This window comes from Balaenoptera acutorostrata, chromosome 11, assembly GCF_949987535.1.
Source record: "Balaenoptera acutorostrata chromosome 11, mBalAcu1.1, whole genome shotgun sequence".
In the NCBI taxonomy this organism is placed as follows: Eukaryota; Metazoa; Chordata; class Mammalia; order Artiodactyla; family Balaenopteridae; genus Balaenoptera; species Balaenoptera acutorostrata.
Window position 1 is genome coordinate 98,342,911 of NC_080074.1, and position 15,671 is coordinate 98,358,581.

A 15,671-nucleotide genomic window follows, 5' to 3' on the forward strand; every position below is an offset into this window, starting at 1 on the left:
TGGATCGAGGTTTTGTCCTCTCAAACTGGGGAGGATGGTGAGAGGAAGGGGAGAAGGGAACTGAGACTATTGATCACTATTGATCTCCTTACTGCCTCTGTCAAGATGGGTTCAGGGCCTGGGTGAAGATTGAGCCAGCAGATAGATGGTATCAATGGAACCAGCTAGAAGGAGTTGAGGAATCTAGAGACAGAGGTTAATTAATTAACTAATTAATTATATCACTATTTATTAGAGCATTCTATCTGTTTTTGTACCTTTGTTCACAGCATGATGCTCTTTGATCCACCATGTTTAAATCTCCCTTCCTCAACATGATTGTGTTTTCTTTTTTTTTAAATTTATTTTATTTATTTATTTATTTATTTTTGGCTGTGTTGGGTCTTTGTTGCTGCACACGGGCTTTCTCTGGTTGTGGTGAGCGGGGGCTACTCTTCCGTCTGGTGCGTGGGCTTTCTCTGGTTGTGGTGCGCAGGCTTCCCACTGCGGTGGCTTCTCTTGTTGTGGCTCACGGGCTCTAGGCGTGTGGGCTTCAGTAGTTGTGGCTTCTGGGCTCTAGAGTGCAGGCTTAGTAGTTGTGGCACACGGGCTTAGTTGCTCCGCAGCATGTGGGATCTTCCTGGACCAGGGCTCAAACCTGTGTCTCCTGCATTGGCAGGCGGATTCATAACCACTGTGCCACCAGGGAAGCCCAGCATGATTGTTAAATTCAGACACCTCCTAGCAGGTATAATACTTAGGCTTTCAAATCACACCTTGTTGGTGTATGCAGATTTTTAAAAAATATTTATTTATTTATTTGGTTGCAGTGGGTCTTAGTTGCGGCAGGTGGGCTCCTTAGTTGTGGCTCACAGGTTACTTAGTTGTGGCATGGGAACTCTTAGTTGAGGCATACATGTAGGATCTAGTTCCCTGAGCAGGGATCGAACCCGGGCTCCCTGCATTGGGAGCGTGGAGCCTTATCCACTTCGCCACCAGGGAAGTCCCTGTATGCAGATTTTTAAAACCCACATTAATTTGTGATTACTTTAACTCACTCTTCAAACACAGGACTACATATACTTAGATCCACAAATATTATAAGTATTTTGATAATGGTTTTTTTGTTTTGGTTTTTTATTTGTAGTTGTATATGCTTACCTGATTGGTACAGCTGTGTGACTACCTCCCAACCTGGAAAACAGGTGAAGAAGGGAGAGACTAATATACTGTATATGGATTGCCTGTAATGGACCTGGCACGACACCAGGTATTTTACATAAATTATCCCATATAATTTTCAACAGCCTTGGAAGGTAGATATTATCGTCTCCACTTTACAGGTGGAAAAACAGAGGCTCAGAAAGTTAGGATAACTTATACACAGTCATGGTGAATAGTAGAACTGAGATTCAAATAGAAGCCCTACTCCAGAGCTCCTTCTCTTACTATTACCCCAAAGGAAATTACAGGCAGGGGAGGGATAGGAATGAAAACTTGTGAGGTTCTGGGGCTGCCATGATGTGGGTAGGAAGATGCAGGTCCAAGGGAGCCTTCAGAATTTGAGAGAGGCAAGGGGGAATTCCTGGTTGTGGGGACTTCTTGGCCGGCCTGCCCCTTTTCTGGTGTCATTCATTTCCTGCAGCTCTCTGTAGTTCTTTACTACCCTCAGGAGAGAAGCAGGTGTCTTGGTCCCGAAATTAGGAAGAGAAGGAAAGACAAGGTCAAGTGATATGCTCAGTGAATCACCTACTAACCCAGACTTAGAACTTCAAACCTCTGCTCTGTAATCCTAGCACCAGGTCAGCGCTGATACTACTTCCCCGGACACCAGACGGCTCAGCTCAGAAGCACGCTGGCCCACTCCTGAGGCGGTGAATCTACTCTTTGCTCCTGAAGGTGCAGAATGAGGCGGTGATGTGTTCCCACAGGTGCCTTTTTCATCTTGCCAGGCATTTGCTATTGTTTACCTGGAATTACCTTCTGTGTATAGAGCCCTGACAAGGACACACCCTGTATGACAAAGCACTGAGGTGAACGGAGGCTGAGCTGATTTCCTGATTGTGGAGTCTCCTGTCTATTTGTCTCTCTGCCTGCCTGCATCTGGGACTCATTTATCAGAGGACGAGAAAGTGTGCTTCTGTGTGTGTGTGTGTGTGTGTGTGTGTGTGTGTGTTCCCGCAATCTTTTGCAGACTGTCTTCCTTCTTTCTTTTTTTTTTTTTTAACGGTGAACTGTTTGTCATATTAGCATTTCCTGATTGGCAAGCTTATAAACATATTCCACAACCTCTACAAATACACATTTTCTCATTGCATAATTTCTTTCAACGTGGTATAAGGTGTTTGTCCAGTGAACAGAAACATCTTCAGGTTTTCTCTAATAAGAAGATACAGTAGTTAAATGTAGACATGTTCAGCAATTAATCAGACTGTCTTCTTTCCGCCCTCCTCTCTGCAGAGGGCTGTGTGTTAGAAAAGGCTGGAGGCGTGGCAGGACAACAAAATAGATCTCCTTGCTTATAGGGGAAATGGTCAAAAGATTTTTAAAGTACCAGAAGCTCCCCCTTAGGAGGAAAAGCCAAGCGGGGTGAATCATAAAGATGGGGACTGATCCCTGGAAATGCAGTGTGACTGACAAAGTATTTGAAACAAGCCCCAAGCAGCACATGCAGGCATCTTTGGTGTGTCCATCAGGTAGGAGAGAATAAATGCATCAGAGGCAACTCTGTTTTCAGAGCAGGTGGTGGTTGTATGTTCTTGGCCTTTCCTTTTTTTTTTTTTTTGTAATAACCCACAGTGCCCAGCATATCACTGATATTCAATGAATGAATAAAGGAGTGGACAGCACTTTGCAGGGAGTTGATGTTGGGAGGCAGCAAAGGAGCTAAAAAGCCATTGGCCTTTCCTTCCTATCAATAATCTTTATTATGGGCTTGGGAAATTGCTGTTGGTTAGTAATCCCAGGAAGAGAAAATAGCCAGCAAGAGAGAATATAATTATATATATATTATTTCCGGGCTTTGGAGATTTGCACGTGGTGGATGGAGGGTTATGGAATCGGGAACGTGATAAGTAAAATGATCATTATAATAAAAATAAAATGTCTCGAATTTGTATAACACCTCAGAGGACATAAAATGTGTTCATGTCTGTAATGATATTTAAAATCTGATGCTGTTTGTGATGTGAGCACTGCATCTCGTGCCTGGGAATCCTGGGGCTGCCTATCTTGCATTCCATGTCCTCCCCTACGGAGCAAGCTTTTCAGGAGAAGCCAGGATACAATTTAGGCTTCCTCATCTCTACTGTGTATCACGTATATTTCAAGAATTCTCAAAGAGGTAAAAATTCCTGACAGGTAAAAATAAGCAAGAAGAGCTGGTAACACTCTGTCTTGTTGTCAAAAGATTTTGTTTCAACATGGCCAGGACTCCCAGGCAGCATGGCAGGGCCTCTTTTTTTATGGTTCAAAGTGCATTTCAAGCCTTAGGTCTCTGGGAAGGTGGAAGAGGGTGGAGAGCAGCACAGTCACAATCGTTCCATATCTGAGAAGAACGGGAGGACGAGGGATTCTCTCTGGCTACCTCCTCTCCTGTCCGCCTTATCTGCACCAGGAGATATCACTGGGCATAAGGTGAGTTATCTGTGCAAGTCTGACTCTCTGGGTTTAAAGAGCAAGGCCTTTCATCTACTTGTCCTCTCACGAGTGCACCTGCAGGAGAAGGGTAGAGCCTGAGGCGCTCTGAGACCCGGCAGGGCAACTCTAAGGCTTAGGCCAGGGCTCTGTCCCCTGGGGGTTCTGGCCCCTTCCTAACCCTCGGTCTCACAGTGGAAGATTGCTAGTCCTGGAAACCAGACCCTTTTCCCCAAAATGGAAGATAGAAATAGGCTTGGGCTCAGATCCAGGAAAATGAACAGATAAAGAAAATGATCCTGGATTCCATCATCTGGTGAGTACTGGAAACCATTTCTGATTCGACACTCATATTCAGAATGCATTTTGAAGACAGACATGCAGACATGCCCCTAGGTGACCTTGGAGAACACACAGACAGATTCTACTCACCTGTTCTTTCCAATTTATGGTATATTTTTTGGTGAAATTTAGTTTCAGCATTGTGGTTTCCATGATTGTTTTGGATTCTAACATAATTCCTTCTTGACACTATGTGTCTTGTCCATTTGAATGGCAAGGACATACATGTAACGAAGTAGTTTATTATTTATTTATTTGGCTGCATTGGGTTTTCATTGCTGCGCGCGGGCTTTCTCTAGTTGCAGCCAGCAGAGGCTACACTTCATTGCGGTGCACGGGCTTCTCATTGCAGTGGCTTCTCTTGTTGCATGGGCTCTAGGCGCGCAGGCTTCAGTAGTTGTGGCTCCTGGGCTCAGTAGTTGTGGCTCACGGGCTCTAGAGCGCAGGCTCAGTAGTTGTGGCGCACGGGCTCTAGAGTGCAGGCTCAGTAGTTGTGGCGCATGAGCTTAGTTGCTCCACGGCATGTGGGATCTTCCCGGACCAGGGCTCGAATCCGTGTCCCCTGCATTGGCAGGCGGATTCTTAACCACTGCGTCACCAGGGAAGTCCCAATGAAGTAATTTAAAGAACATTGGGTTTGTAGTTAAAAGACTGAGGTATGGGAAATTACCTGGTGCTCCAGTGGTTAGGACTCTGCGCTTTCACTGCTGAGGGTGCCGGTTCAATCCCCGGTCGGGAAATTAAGATCCCGCAAACTGCATGGCCAAAAGAAAACAAAAAGACTAGGGTATGAAACCTTTCTCTGACATTTATTTACTTGCCTTTTTTTTTTTTTAAACCCTAATTCAGAACTTAATCTCTCTGAGCCTCAGTTTCCTCCTGTGTGTGAAAGTGGCTAGCCTAGCCTGATAACATGCACACTGTAGTTCATCAATATATGTTTATTGGATCTGAAAACAGGAAGGACAGCTCGGTTTTCAGAATGTTGGAGATAAGTAATTCTGGAATCCTCTAGATCTGAGCAGTTCTTTTCTATCTTGCTTCCAACTTAACATTGTCACTCCATTAAGTGAATTTTTTGGCTAGACAGCTCAGGGGTAAGGATGATGGAGGAAGAGAAGGGAAGGCTGAGTGACAGAGCCAGGAGGCAGACGGTCTCCGTCTCGGGGTACCATCTCCGTATATTTTATCTTCCTCACTTTGGGTCTTTGTGTCCTCTGCCCCATAGCCCACAGCTACTAATAACCCCCTCGACCCAGTGTCGTGCCCAGCTAGGCAGCGGGGCACTTGTCTGCATGAAGAGAACATGGCTGGCAGATCCACTTGTGCAGAGATGCAGGTGGTAAGATTGAGGGTGAGGCAGGCATAACGGATTTAATCACACCTTATGGGAGCGGGACCATGTGTCATACAGTCTTTCGAGGAATTTCTCACAACACATAGGCAGACAGAGTACAGGAGAATGCATCTAAATTTTTTTTTTTTTGGCCTCACCCTGTGGCATGCGGGATCTTAGTTCCCCGACCAGGGATGGAACCCCTGTCCCCTGCAGTGGAAGCTTGGAGTCTTAACCACTGGACCACCAGGGAAGTCCCTGCATCTAATTTTTAAAGTTTTATTTGTAGATGAATTTTGGTAAGAAGAGTTTCTTCTGGACACTCACGAGTAAATCGCTGTTTATGTCTGGGACATTATTATGCTAACTGAACAGAAATGTCACTCATCAGAGTTGTGTTATTATTGCAAACAGAACTATCTTTGTGTGTAATAAAACAGATGCAAAGATGCAGTGTGCATTGCACTTACATTGTAAATATGTGTAAGATTTTGGAGAGCTAATATGAATACTTAGTTCAATTCCACTTGTGATCATTCACTTCTATGGTCTCTAGACTGCAGTCTTGCAAAAATCTAGGGTGAATTTCTCTTCCCATTTTACTCTCATTCTCTTCCTATTTGTATCTCCTTCACAGTGCTCTGTGTCCCTCTAGATTCTCGATTCGGGGGGTGGGGGAACTAAATCTTTTAATATGCTAACAGAAAGTCAGGAGCAAATGAAAAGAGAAAAAATAAGGAAGGATAACCACAAATGAGGCAATGATATTGTTTTAATCAGAACCCTGCCTGAGAGATTTGGCACCATACGTATGTGTAAACTTTAGGCAAGCTATGTACATATTTTCCACTGTCAAATATAGTTATCAGAATTAACAATTTCACAACCTCACTGGACCCTTGATTCCAGTGCCCTGCGTGTAGTAATACATGGCACTAAAGAGAGAACTTGAAATCTGCCAACTCTTTATTCGCTGTCTGAATTAGCTTTGTATAAAAATGAAATTAGGGCTTCCCTGGTGGCGCAGTGGTTGAGAATCCGCCTGCCAATGCAGGGGACACGGGTTCGAGCCCTGGTCTGGGAGGATCCCACATGCCACGGAGCAACTAGGCCCGTGAGCCACAATTACTGAGCCTGCGCATCTGGAGCCTGTGCTCCGCAACAAGAGAGGCCACGATAGTGAGAGGCCCGCGCACCGCGATGAAGAGTGGCCCCCGCTTGCCACAACTAGAGAAAGCCCTCGCACAGAAACGAAGACCCAACACAGCCATAAATAAATAAATAAATAAATAAATAAATATTTAAAAAAAAAAAAATGAAATTAAATGTTTTGTTTAGAAAATAAGTGAGACACAAAGAAAATTAGACCTGCTTAAGGACCATAGGGGAGGTAGACTTTTCCCACATAACACAGGGACCACAATTGTTCAGACAGGTGCTGTGAACATTTACTTGAGCCCTGGAGCAGGAGTCTTGGGTGGGAGGGGAGCCTTTAAAAATAATCTGAGAAACAATGGCATGAAAGGATAAGGCATCTAGGGTTGTGTTTTACATACTTAAGGATTTTACAGTCCAATTAAGAGACGAAGCAGTAGCAAATATATTTTTTTCTTTTAACCCAGTGAGATATAGGTGAAGGGGACAGAGTATTGGTCATATTGTACAGAAATGCTGGTCAGGTACATTCTTCTAATAATCAGATGGGTTAGAATCAAACCCATAAGAACAGTCAGCCCAGAAGGTTTTTTCATCTAGCCATGGCTTTTCTTAGCTTGACACAGAGTGGGCAGGCCAAGTCATGTGGTCATTGAATGTTAATATTCAACTAATTGCAGAGAGAAAAATGATGTGGAGAGAAATATTGTTCTTACAAGTGATTATAAGAATTTTGTGACCTAAGTGCTTTGGAGGGCTCTGTGTGGTAAGTTTCCCGTGTAGGCGTTCATGGATGTAGGGGTATACCTGGCGCGTATTCCTTAAAAATTCTACATTCATTTGGTATATTATAGATGCCTCTAGCCAAAGTGTAATCATCGGAAAGGGCTTATCATACAAACATCTGGAAAGCAATTTATTGAGTGGGCCTCGCCACATTCTAGGTTTATTTCCTTGCTTCAGCATCCAGTTTCGTCGGGCTGCTACGTGTTGTTAAGCCCAGTCTCTTTAAACTGTCTAAGCACAATTAAAACTGATGGTGAGAACCTTGCTCAGGAAACGCAATAGGAGGTCATGTTGTATCCCAAGGTGGGTGCTCCGTAGTAAGTGTGTTACCCAGGTGAAAGGGTAGAGGCATGGACTTGGGTCCTTGGCCACAGGTATGTTTGGCCATGTGCTGTCATTGTGGGCGGCCACCTGAGCAGCTCTACGTGGGGACATGTGCACAGGGCTTTACATTTCGTGCTCAGGTATGCGTCAGCACGTGTGTGGTTTGGTTTCTGGGCAGAGCTCACGAGTTGGCGCTGGCTGCTGGCTGACGCTTTTCTCCTCTTGTACTGTGGTGAGAGAGATTATGCTCGGTTCTTTGTACTGTGGTGAGAGAGATTATGCTCACAGAACCGACTCCCCGGAGAGCCAAACTCGTTTAACTGGCTGCTCCCTGAACGAAAATAATTACATCTGATAATGCACCGAAAAGGAAGTAAGAGGAAAGGAAAATAAGAATCAGAATGACATTTGCAAATTATGTTTGAATGCTCCTGGCTGAGCTAATGTTTTATTTTTAGGACCTTCTTCGCTCCACCCTCTCAAGGCTCTCTGTTTCTTGCCCTTTTACAAGTGTTTTCCCTTTCATGCAGTCTTGTGGAGTTGTGGGAACTTTCACCTTGCCTTTTTGGCTTACAAACTCGATGAGATGGACTTTGCTATCTTACCATTCATTGCTTTCATAGATCCCTCCCTATGTGCAAGCCCACAGATAAGAATTTCCCTTTCTCTCTGCAATGTTCCTTCTCCTGGCTACTCCTCTGTTTACTTAGCTTTCTGTCAACCAGCCACACACCTGTCTCTCTTCTGAGTTGTAAGGGGATTGTTTAACTCTCATCCCCTCAGACAAACTCATGGAACTCCAGGAATAGTGAAAAGAAGACTCAGCTGGCTGGGAGGTTTCTTTACATATGTGTTTCCGGCACTGAGACACTCTGCCTCAATAAGGTATTAGTGGTTATTAGTATCAATAATAAAACACAACATGTAATGTAACAGACGGGACCATAATATGGCTAATGTCACATGTGTACAATATAGTATAATATCATATAAGCTACAATTATGATTTTCTAAAATTTACCTTGTTATTAAATCACTACAGAACTAGATCACATATTCAGAGTTACCTAGGCAGTGAAAAATCACCATATTTGTTTCAGATCAATCAGAATTAAAGAAGTTGGCTTTGCTGGCCATGGAATCATTTAACCAAGGGCAAAATAAAGTTTTTATATACATGGAAGTGTGGTGACCACCAGTTCTCTTCAGAAAGAAAGAATTGGCTTTTTGGAAATATATGCTGATTATATAGAATTCTATAGAAATATAAGCTGATTATATAGAATTCTATAGAAATATATGCTGATTATATAGAAGTATAGAGAAATATATGCTGATGATATAGAATATAATCCTGTAAAGAATCTCTGGCCAGGTAAGCAAGAAACTAGCAACTATAGTCTACTTGGAGGAGAATTGGGAACTGGACAGATGGAGAAGGATGGGGTGGGGAAAAGATTTTCATGGTATACTATTTTATATTTTTATTTTTGGATCATATGAACATATTTCATTTTTGTTAAAAAAAAGAGAGGAAGAGAAGATGGCTTAGTGCTGACACTTGCTTTCATCCAAATATTGGTAAGAATGAGTGTCTGTGTCTATCTGTACATGATGGGCAGGGAAAGCTCCAAGAGTTGCAGAATTAAATAGTTTTATTGATAACTGCTATCTGCTCATTGGTACTGAGAATGTGGTAGAGGGATGTTTCAGAGAAGGAAAGCAAATGCATAACTCATCTCTCTTGAAATCTGCCAACTATTGATTCATTGTCTGAATTAGTTTTGTATAAAAATGAAATGAAGTGTTTTGTTTAAAAATTAGGGGATACACAGAAAAAGAAAATTAGACCTTCTTAAGGACTGTAAGAGAGATAGATCTTTCTTACATAGCTCATGGACCACAATTGTGCACCATTCGTGAACTTGACCAGTGGAGCAGGAGCCTAGGGTAGGAGGGGAGCCTTTAAAATAATTTGAGAAACAAACAATGGCATGAAAGGATAAGACCAGATCAGGGCTGGATTAGCCGTATAGAAAAATGGCAGGAAAAAAAAGTTCTTCCAGTCTGAATGTCATATAGTTGGATAGAGATGAATTGGTGGCTTGGGGCGTTCCAGGTACCTGTGTACTTAATAACTAGTTATTTGGAGAGGTGTCTTAAAATTCTCTGTGTGCTCCATTTTATCTTATTTTATTTTTAATAAGAATTTTCTTTTTCTATTTATTTATTTATTTATTTATTTATTTATGGCTGTGTTGGGTCTTCGTTTCTGTGCGAGGGCTTTCTCTAGTTGCGGCAAGCGGGGGCCACTCCTCATCGCGGTGCGCGGGCCTCTCACTATCGCGGCCTCTCTTGTTGCGGAGCACAGGCTCCAGACGCGCAGGCTCAGTAATTGTGGCTCACGGGCCTAGTTGCTCCGCGGCATGTGGGATCTTCCCAGACCAGGGCTCGAACCCGTGTCCCATACATTGGCAGGCAGACTCTCAACCACTGCGCCACCAGGGAAGCCCATTTTATCTTATTTTTTTCAGAACAACTCAACCCTTGGGGATTATTCTCTCTTGTTCTGTGCATCCTCTGGCGGTCAAGCGCTGAAGTGAACTGCCGTGTGGCAATGGGGGATGAGAGGCGCATGACGCGGATGCTGTTGGAATGCAGTCTCAGTGACAAGTTGTGTAGTAAGTACAGATGATATAGAGATCTGCCCTCTGAGTTTAGGATGATGGAGATTAAGATCTGAATAGATTCTGGAAGGAAGATCATTTGATTTCTAATAGAAATGAAGACAATGGTGATAACTGAATTGGCACTAGTGGCTTTGGGCGGAGGGGGGAGAGGGGCAGTCATCGATCCAGATGTGCTGCATCCTCCATCTCAGTAGGAAAAATGAGAGACGAGGCACAGAGCATACTTCATGGGCTAAGAGACAGGGACATTGGGATTTCAGAGTAGGGAGTTGATGCCAGTTGTGGTAGAGGGACCAGGAGGAAGAGATGATCGTGTGTGGTGAGCTGAAGACTGATGGGTAGGGGAAGTCAGGTGAGGCTGCTTCTTCAGTCTCTTCTCTACTTGCTTGATTTCCTACCTAGTTGTCCGGGAGCAGCAGTATGAAATCATCATCATCCCAACCCTTCTGGTTGGGATCTTCCTCATTCTCCTCGGGGTCATCCTGTGGCTTTTCATCCGAGAACAAAGAGAGCACCAGCAGTCTCCTGGACTACAAGGTAAAGTTCAAACCGGGGCTGGGCCGTGGCTCGGGGAAGATGGAGAGTGTAGAAAATAAGGCACAAGCCTCAATGAGCCCAAGTCTCGAGGACCCTGCAATGAGATGGTGGGTATGGGCCCCCTCCTGTGTAGTTGAGCGGGGGGTGAGCTCTTCTCAAGGAAATGTAATATATGCTTGTTAGCTGAAAGAAGAGTAGGCAAGAGAGGCCTCCTGTAACCTGTTTCTGTCTTCTTCGTCCTATTGCACTATCAAATCTTTGGCCACGTGAGTGTCTAAGGACTGGGGAGCAAGGCTTGGGTAAAGCCCAAGGCTTTGTAACCAGCTTTGAAGGATGACATTTTACTCTACAATGCATTACAGCCCTACCCTGTGCTTCTAGAATTTACGATGTAAAGGGGTAGCCTTCATAATAGTCTTTGAAGCATTAGGTAGGAGGTGATAATGTGCTATTCTGGAGTACCACTCAGGATATAATGGAAGAGAATCAGCTCATACAGGAAACTCAGAGAAAAAAGAAGGAAAAAAATATCCTGACAGCAAATGAAACTCTACAGTGGCTGATCCCTAATCCTTCTCAAAATTGTATCCCAATTCTCTTATAATTCACTCTTACAAAAAACTTCTCAAAGAACTTGTCTAAACTCACTCTCACTACTTCTACTTGTCACATTCTCTTTTGAGCATACTAAAACAAGGCTTCCCCCCCGCCCCCGACAATCCACCAAAAGAGCTCTTTCCAAGATCACCAGTGTCAGCTCTGTTGGGTCTTCATCCTACTTGACCTGTCAAAAGCATTTGACACTATTTTGCACTTCCTCCTTCTTGAAACACTTTTTTCTTTCCTTTTAAATCTACAGTCACTTCATAAATGATCTCATTTTCAGTCTTATGGATTCAATTACTTTCTCTATTCTGACTATAGTCCCCTTGAACTCAGAGTTTTATACTAAACCACCTACTTTGCAGTTTGGACCTAGTACACATCTAATACGTAATGTGTGTAAAACAAAGGTCCTGAAATTCTCTCACAATGTCCTCTCCCAACAGCCTTCCCTATCTTAGTAAATGGCAAGCCCAGCTCCCTATATGTTCAGTCTAAAATCTTGAAGATGTCCTTGACCCCTCTTTCTTTCACACTCTGTCTCTAATCCATTAGCAAATCCTGTTAACTAGGTCTTCAAAATAGACTCAAGCCACCCTCACCTCTCATAGATAACTGTAATACACTCTTAAATGGTTTCCCTGCTTCTGCCTGTATCCTTTTATGCTCTATTCTCCTCAGAGCAGCAGAATGATTCTTTTAAGGCGTAAGTCAGTCCTGTCAATTCTCTGCATGAAACCCCCAGTTGCTTCTCAACTTAGAATGAAAAAAGACAAAATTCTTTTTTAAGAACATTAATTAATTAATTTTTTTGGCTGTGTCGGGTCTTTGTTGCTGCACGTGGGCTTTCTCTAGTTGCAGTGAGCAGGGGCTACTTTTTGTTGCGGTGTGCGGGCTTCTCATTGCGGTGGCTTCTCTTGTTGCGGAGCACGGGCTCTAGGTGTGCGGGCTTCAGTAGTTGTGGCACGCAGGCTCTAGAGCGCAGGCTCAGTAGTTGTGGCGCACGGGGTTAGTTGCTCTGTGGCATGTGGGATCTTCTTGGACCAGGGATCGAACCTGTGTCCCCTGCATGGGCAGGCGGATTCTTAACCACTGCGCCACCAGGGAAGTCCAAGACAAATTTCTTTTAATGGCCTTACATGATCTGGGCCCTCTCTGGCCTCATCTCCTGTAACCCTCCAGTTATCCCCTTGGTTCCAGGGGCACTGATTTCATTACTCTTCCTCAAATATGTCAAGAATGCTCCTTCCTCAACCTCTGCACTTCTTCCTGATACGAGTATGGTTTGCTCTCAAATTGCTTCCAGGTATTTCTCAAAAGTCATCTTCTCAGAAAGACCTTTCCTGACCTTCAAACATAAAATTGCATAACTGATGCTTCTTATTCCCCTCTTTTCCTCCATAACACTCCTTACCTAGTATATTATTATCTGTTTCCTCTCTCCTACCACTAGATGGTAATCTTCATAAGAATCTGGACTTTGCCTATTCCTATCACCTAGAACAGTGCCTGGCATGGAGGAGGTGATATTTGGTGAATAAATGGATGAATTAATGAATGAATAAAGATTTAATAAAAAGAATGAATCTCTCTTCTCTAATGGAGAAAATCTGGTTTGGAAAGGGGAAAAGTACCAAAAGAATTTTTTGATTGAGACTCTTGCAAATATGGAATAATTTGACTTTGGGGACAACTTGAGGGAGGAATAACTTTAGCTTAGAGTTGAGTAGTTATCCATACCTACCCTCCACCTTGGGAAGCCGTTTGATTGACTTTAATGATAGTCTCCACTGGCAGTTACCACCACCTTTAGATGTCTGTGGTTTGAATACCTATTCAGTAACTTCCTTAATTATCTTCATACTATACTCATACTGAACTGTAATTCTGAGGAAGACTGAAATGAAATGTCATTACCCATTTTCAGAGGTCCATCTTCAGTTGTCTTAGAAGTAATGGGATTATTACATAAATTCTACAAGGTTTGTATTGATGCTGGTTCATAGAGAAGCATCAGAAGGTATCGTCACATTGGCCAGAGAGAAAATTGCTGAAGGGACTCCTTGCTGGTTTGTCCCAGGGTCTGCCTTCTTGGAGTCCCTAGCTAGGAAAAAGCTTGTTGGTGCCACCTCTTTGTTTTAGGTGTTGCCCACGTGCCTCCATCTAGGGACCTAAGCTGGGAAGCAGCAAGACCTGAAGGAAGTGTGTTTGTACCACTTAAGGAGACATCAGTGGAAAGCCTTCTACGAACTTCCACACGTGCCCTGGCTAAGCTGCAGGTGCCCCGGGAGCACCTCTCTGAAGTTCTGGAGCAAATCCACAATGGTAGTTTTGGGACCATCTACCGAACCAAGATATATACTGGGGACCCTGATAAGCCCAAGAGTGTTGTCCTCAAGGCTTTAAAAGGTAAAAGGAGAAGTGTTGGACTTCCTTTCCTCTTTTAACTTTTTTACTGTGAGCCCTCAACAGTGAATGCTAACAGGCTTTGCAGACATTAAGATGTTAATCAACAGATAGTTGTGGTCACAATTGGGCACAGAATAAGAAGGGAAGAGAAAGTAAAAACTTGCAACAGAAAGGTTCTTCTTTGGGTCTTTCCCTAGCTCAACCTTGCCTATCAAGGCTGTTAAAACCAATTTTTCCATATTAGATATTACTTGAATGAGGATTTTGAGGTTGTTTCTTCATTTTTCTTCACTGTTTTGATATCTTTTCCAGTTACTGCATTTTTCTTCTTTTTGCTGATACCCATGATATGGACCAGTAATGATGGATACATAAAACAGAACAAGGATAGGGTTAGCAAGAATATTAATCAAAAGGTCTAGAAGTGATAATATTTTAATGTGTGATAATATTTTAATGTGAACAGAACACTTGTCTATTAGGCAGAGGAAAGCCCGTCCAGTTCTAAAGACCTATGGTTCTATGTTACCTTTGACAAAAGATCAGTGACATTGAAGATCATCTTCTAATTGATTCTCTTTCTTTTTACTTGTTGTCTACACTCACTCCCCTTTGGAGCCTTGAAATTTCTCATCTGAGGTTGCTTCCTGACTTGAACCCCCATTTTATTGGTGACACTCTGACTGCTCACTCCCCATGGTTCTTCTGTCCTCCACAGAACCAGCTGGGCTCCAAGAGGTGCAGAAGTTCTTAGGGCAAATCCGGTTCTATCAGTACCTGGGGAAGCACAAGAACCTGGTACAGCTGGAAGGCTGCTGCACAGAAGGGCTGCCGCTCTATATGGTGTTGGAGGATGTGGCCCAGGGGGACCTGCTCAGCTTTCTCTGGACCTGTCGCCGGGTAAGTGGTAGGGTAGAGGTGTTGGGAAGGAAAGGCTTGACCTGGCTTATTAGCTGTTCACATGTCAATTAGCCTGATAAATGACAAATTAGAAAGACAGTATAATAGCATAACAGAGTGATTATCACCAACCAATAGAATTTTTAGTGATGATGGAATATCTGCTCTGTCCAATATGGTAGCCACTAATCACATGTGGCTACAGGACCCTTGAAATGAGGCTGATATGATTAAGAAACTGAATTTTCAAATTTATTTAATTTTAAATAATATATGTTTAAATAGGCATATGTGGGTGATGGCTACCATATTGGGCAGTGCAGATTTAGAGAATGGACTTTGGGCTCCATCTCCTACAAGCTATGTGACTTTGGGCAAATCACCTCTCTGAGCCTGAGTTTTTGGAATTTGTAAAGTGGGAGTAATGATAAATACTTATTAAAATTCAAGGAAATTACGTCTGGAAAAACATAGTGATTGGTACATATTAAGCACTCAAAATGGTAGCTGCTTTAATGATAATTGCATAACAACCTAACTACTGTTAGTAATAATTTGGTTGTTAGTGTCAAGTATATTTTCCATTCCGTAACACCACCCTAGTGTGCCGAGGCTGAGTTAAGGAGAAATTCAGCCTGCAAGTTTGTATATCTCCAATTCATATTTAAAAAAACTTTAATGTTCAGAAATTTCCAGGCTAAAGTGCAAGTCCTATTCCTTACAATTTCACCACTTCTGTATCTACTCGTCTTTTTGAAGTGCTCCATGTTTTCCTAGTTAGCTCGTCACTTGCTGATGAACAAAGTTCAATATTAATCAAGCCTCCTAGGTAGGCTGATCATCGTATTACTAAATGTGTATGAAAAAGAGACCTTGTTGACCTCTTCCATCCAGTGATGCAAATAGGACAATATGCACATAATGAGATTTTAAACCTTTTTAAGAGGTTATCCATCTGTCACTTGGTCTGTGCC

General features: G+C 43.0%; 1 protein-coding gene across 6 annotated transcripts in view; it reads left to right on the plus strand.

The window, feature by feature from the left end:
- Positions 1–15,671, plus strand: part of STYK1 (serine/threonine/tyrosine kinase 1) — a 46,114-nt gene that overhangs the window by 17,020 nt on the left and 13,423 nt on the right. For 2 of the 6 annotated variants that reach the window (XM_057556614.1, XM_057556615.1), the window contains exons 2-7: positions 1,127–1,249; positions 1,776–1,910; positions 10,093–10,239; positions 10,651–10,785; positions 13,611–13,797; positions 14,516–14,697. In XM_057556614.1, the coding sequence (XP_057412597.1) occupies positions 10,669–10,785; positions 13,611–13,797; positions 14,516–14,697 (486 nt within the window). In that variant the 5' untranslated portion in view covers positions 1,127–1,249; positions 1,776–1,910; positions 10,093–10,239; positions 10,651–10,668. Of the gene's footprint in view, positions 1–1,126; positions 1,250–1,775; positions 1,911–3,593; positions 3,616–10,092; positions 10,240–10,650; positions 10,786–13,530; positions 13,798–14,515; positions 14,698–15,671 lie in introns of those variants that run through there. The other 4 variants (XM_057556610.1, XM_007196068.2, XM_057556613.1 and 1 more) reach the window with 4 other exon arrangements.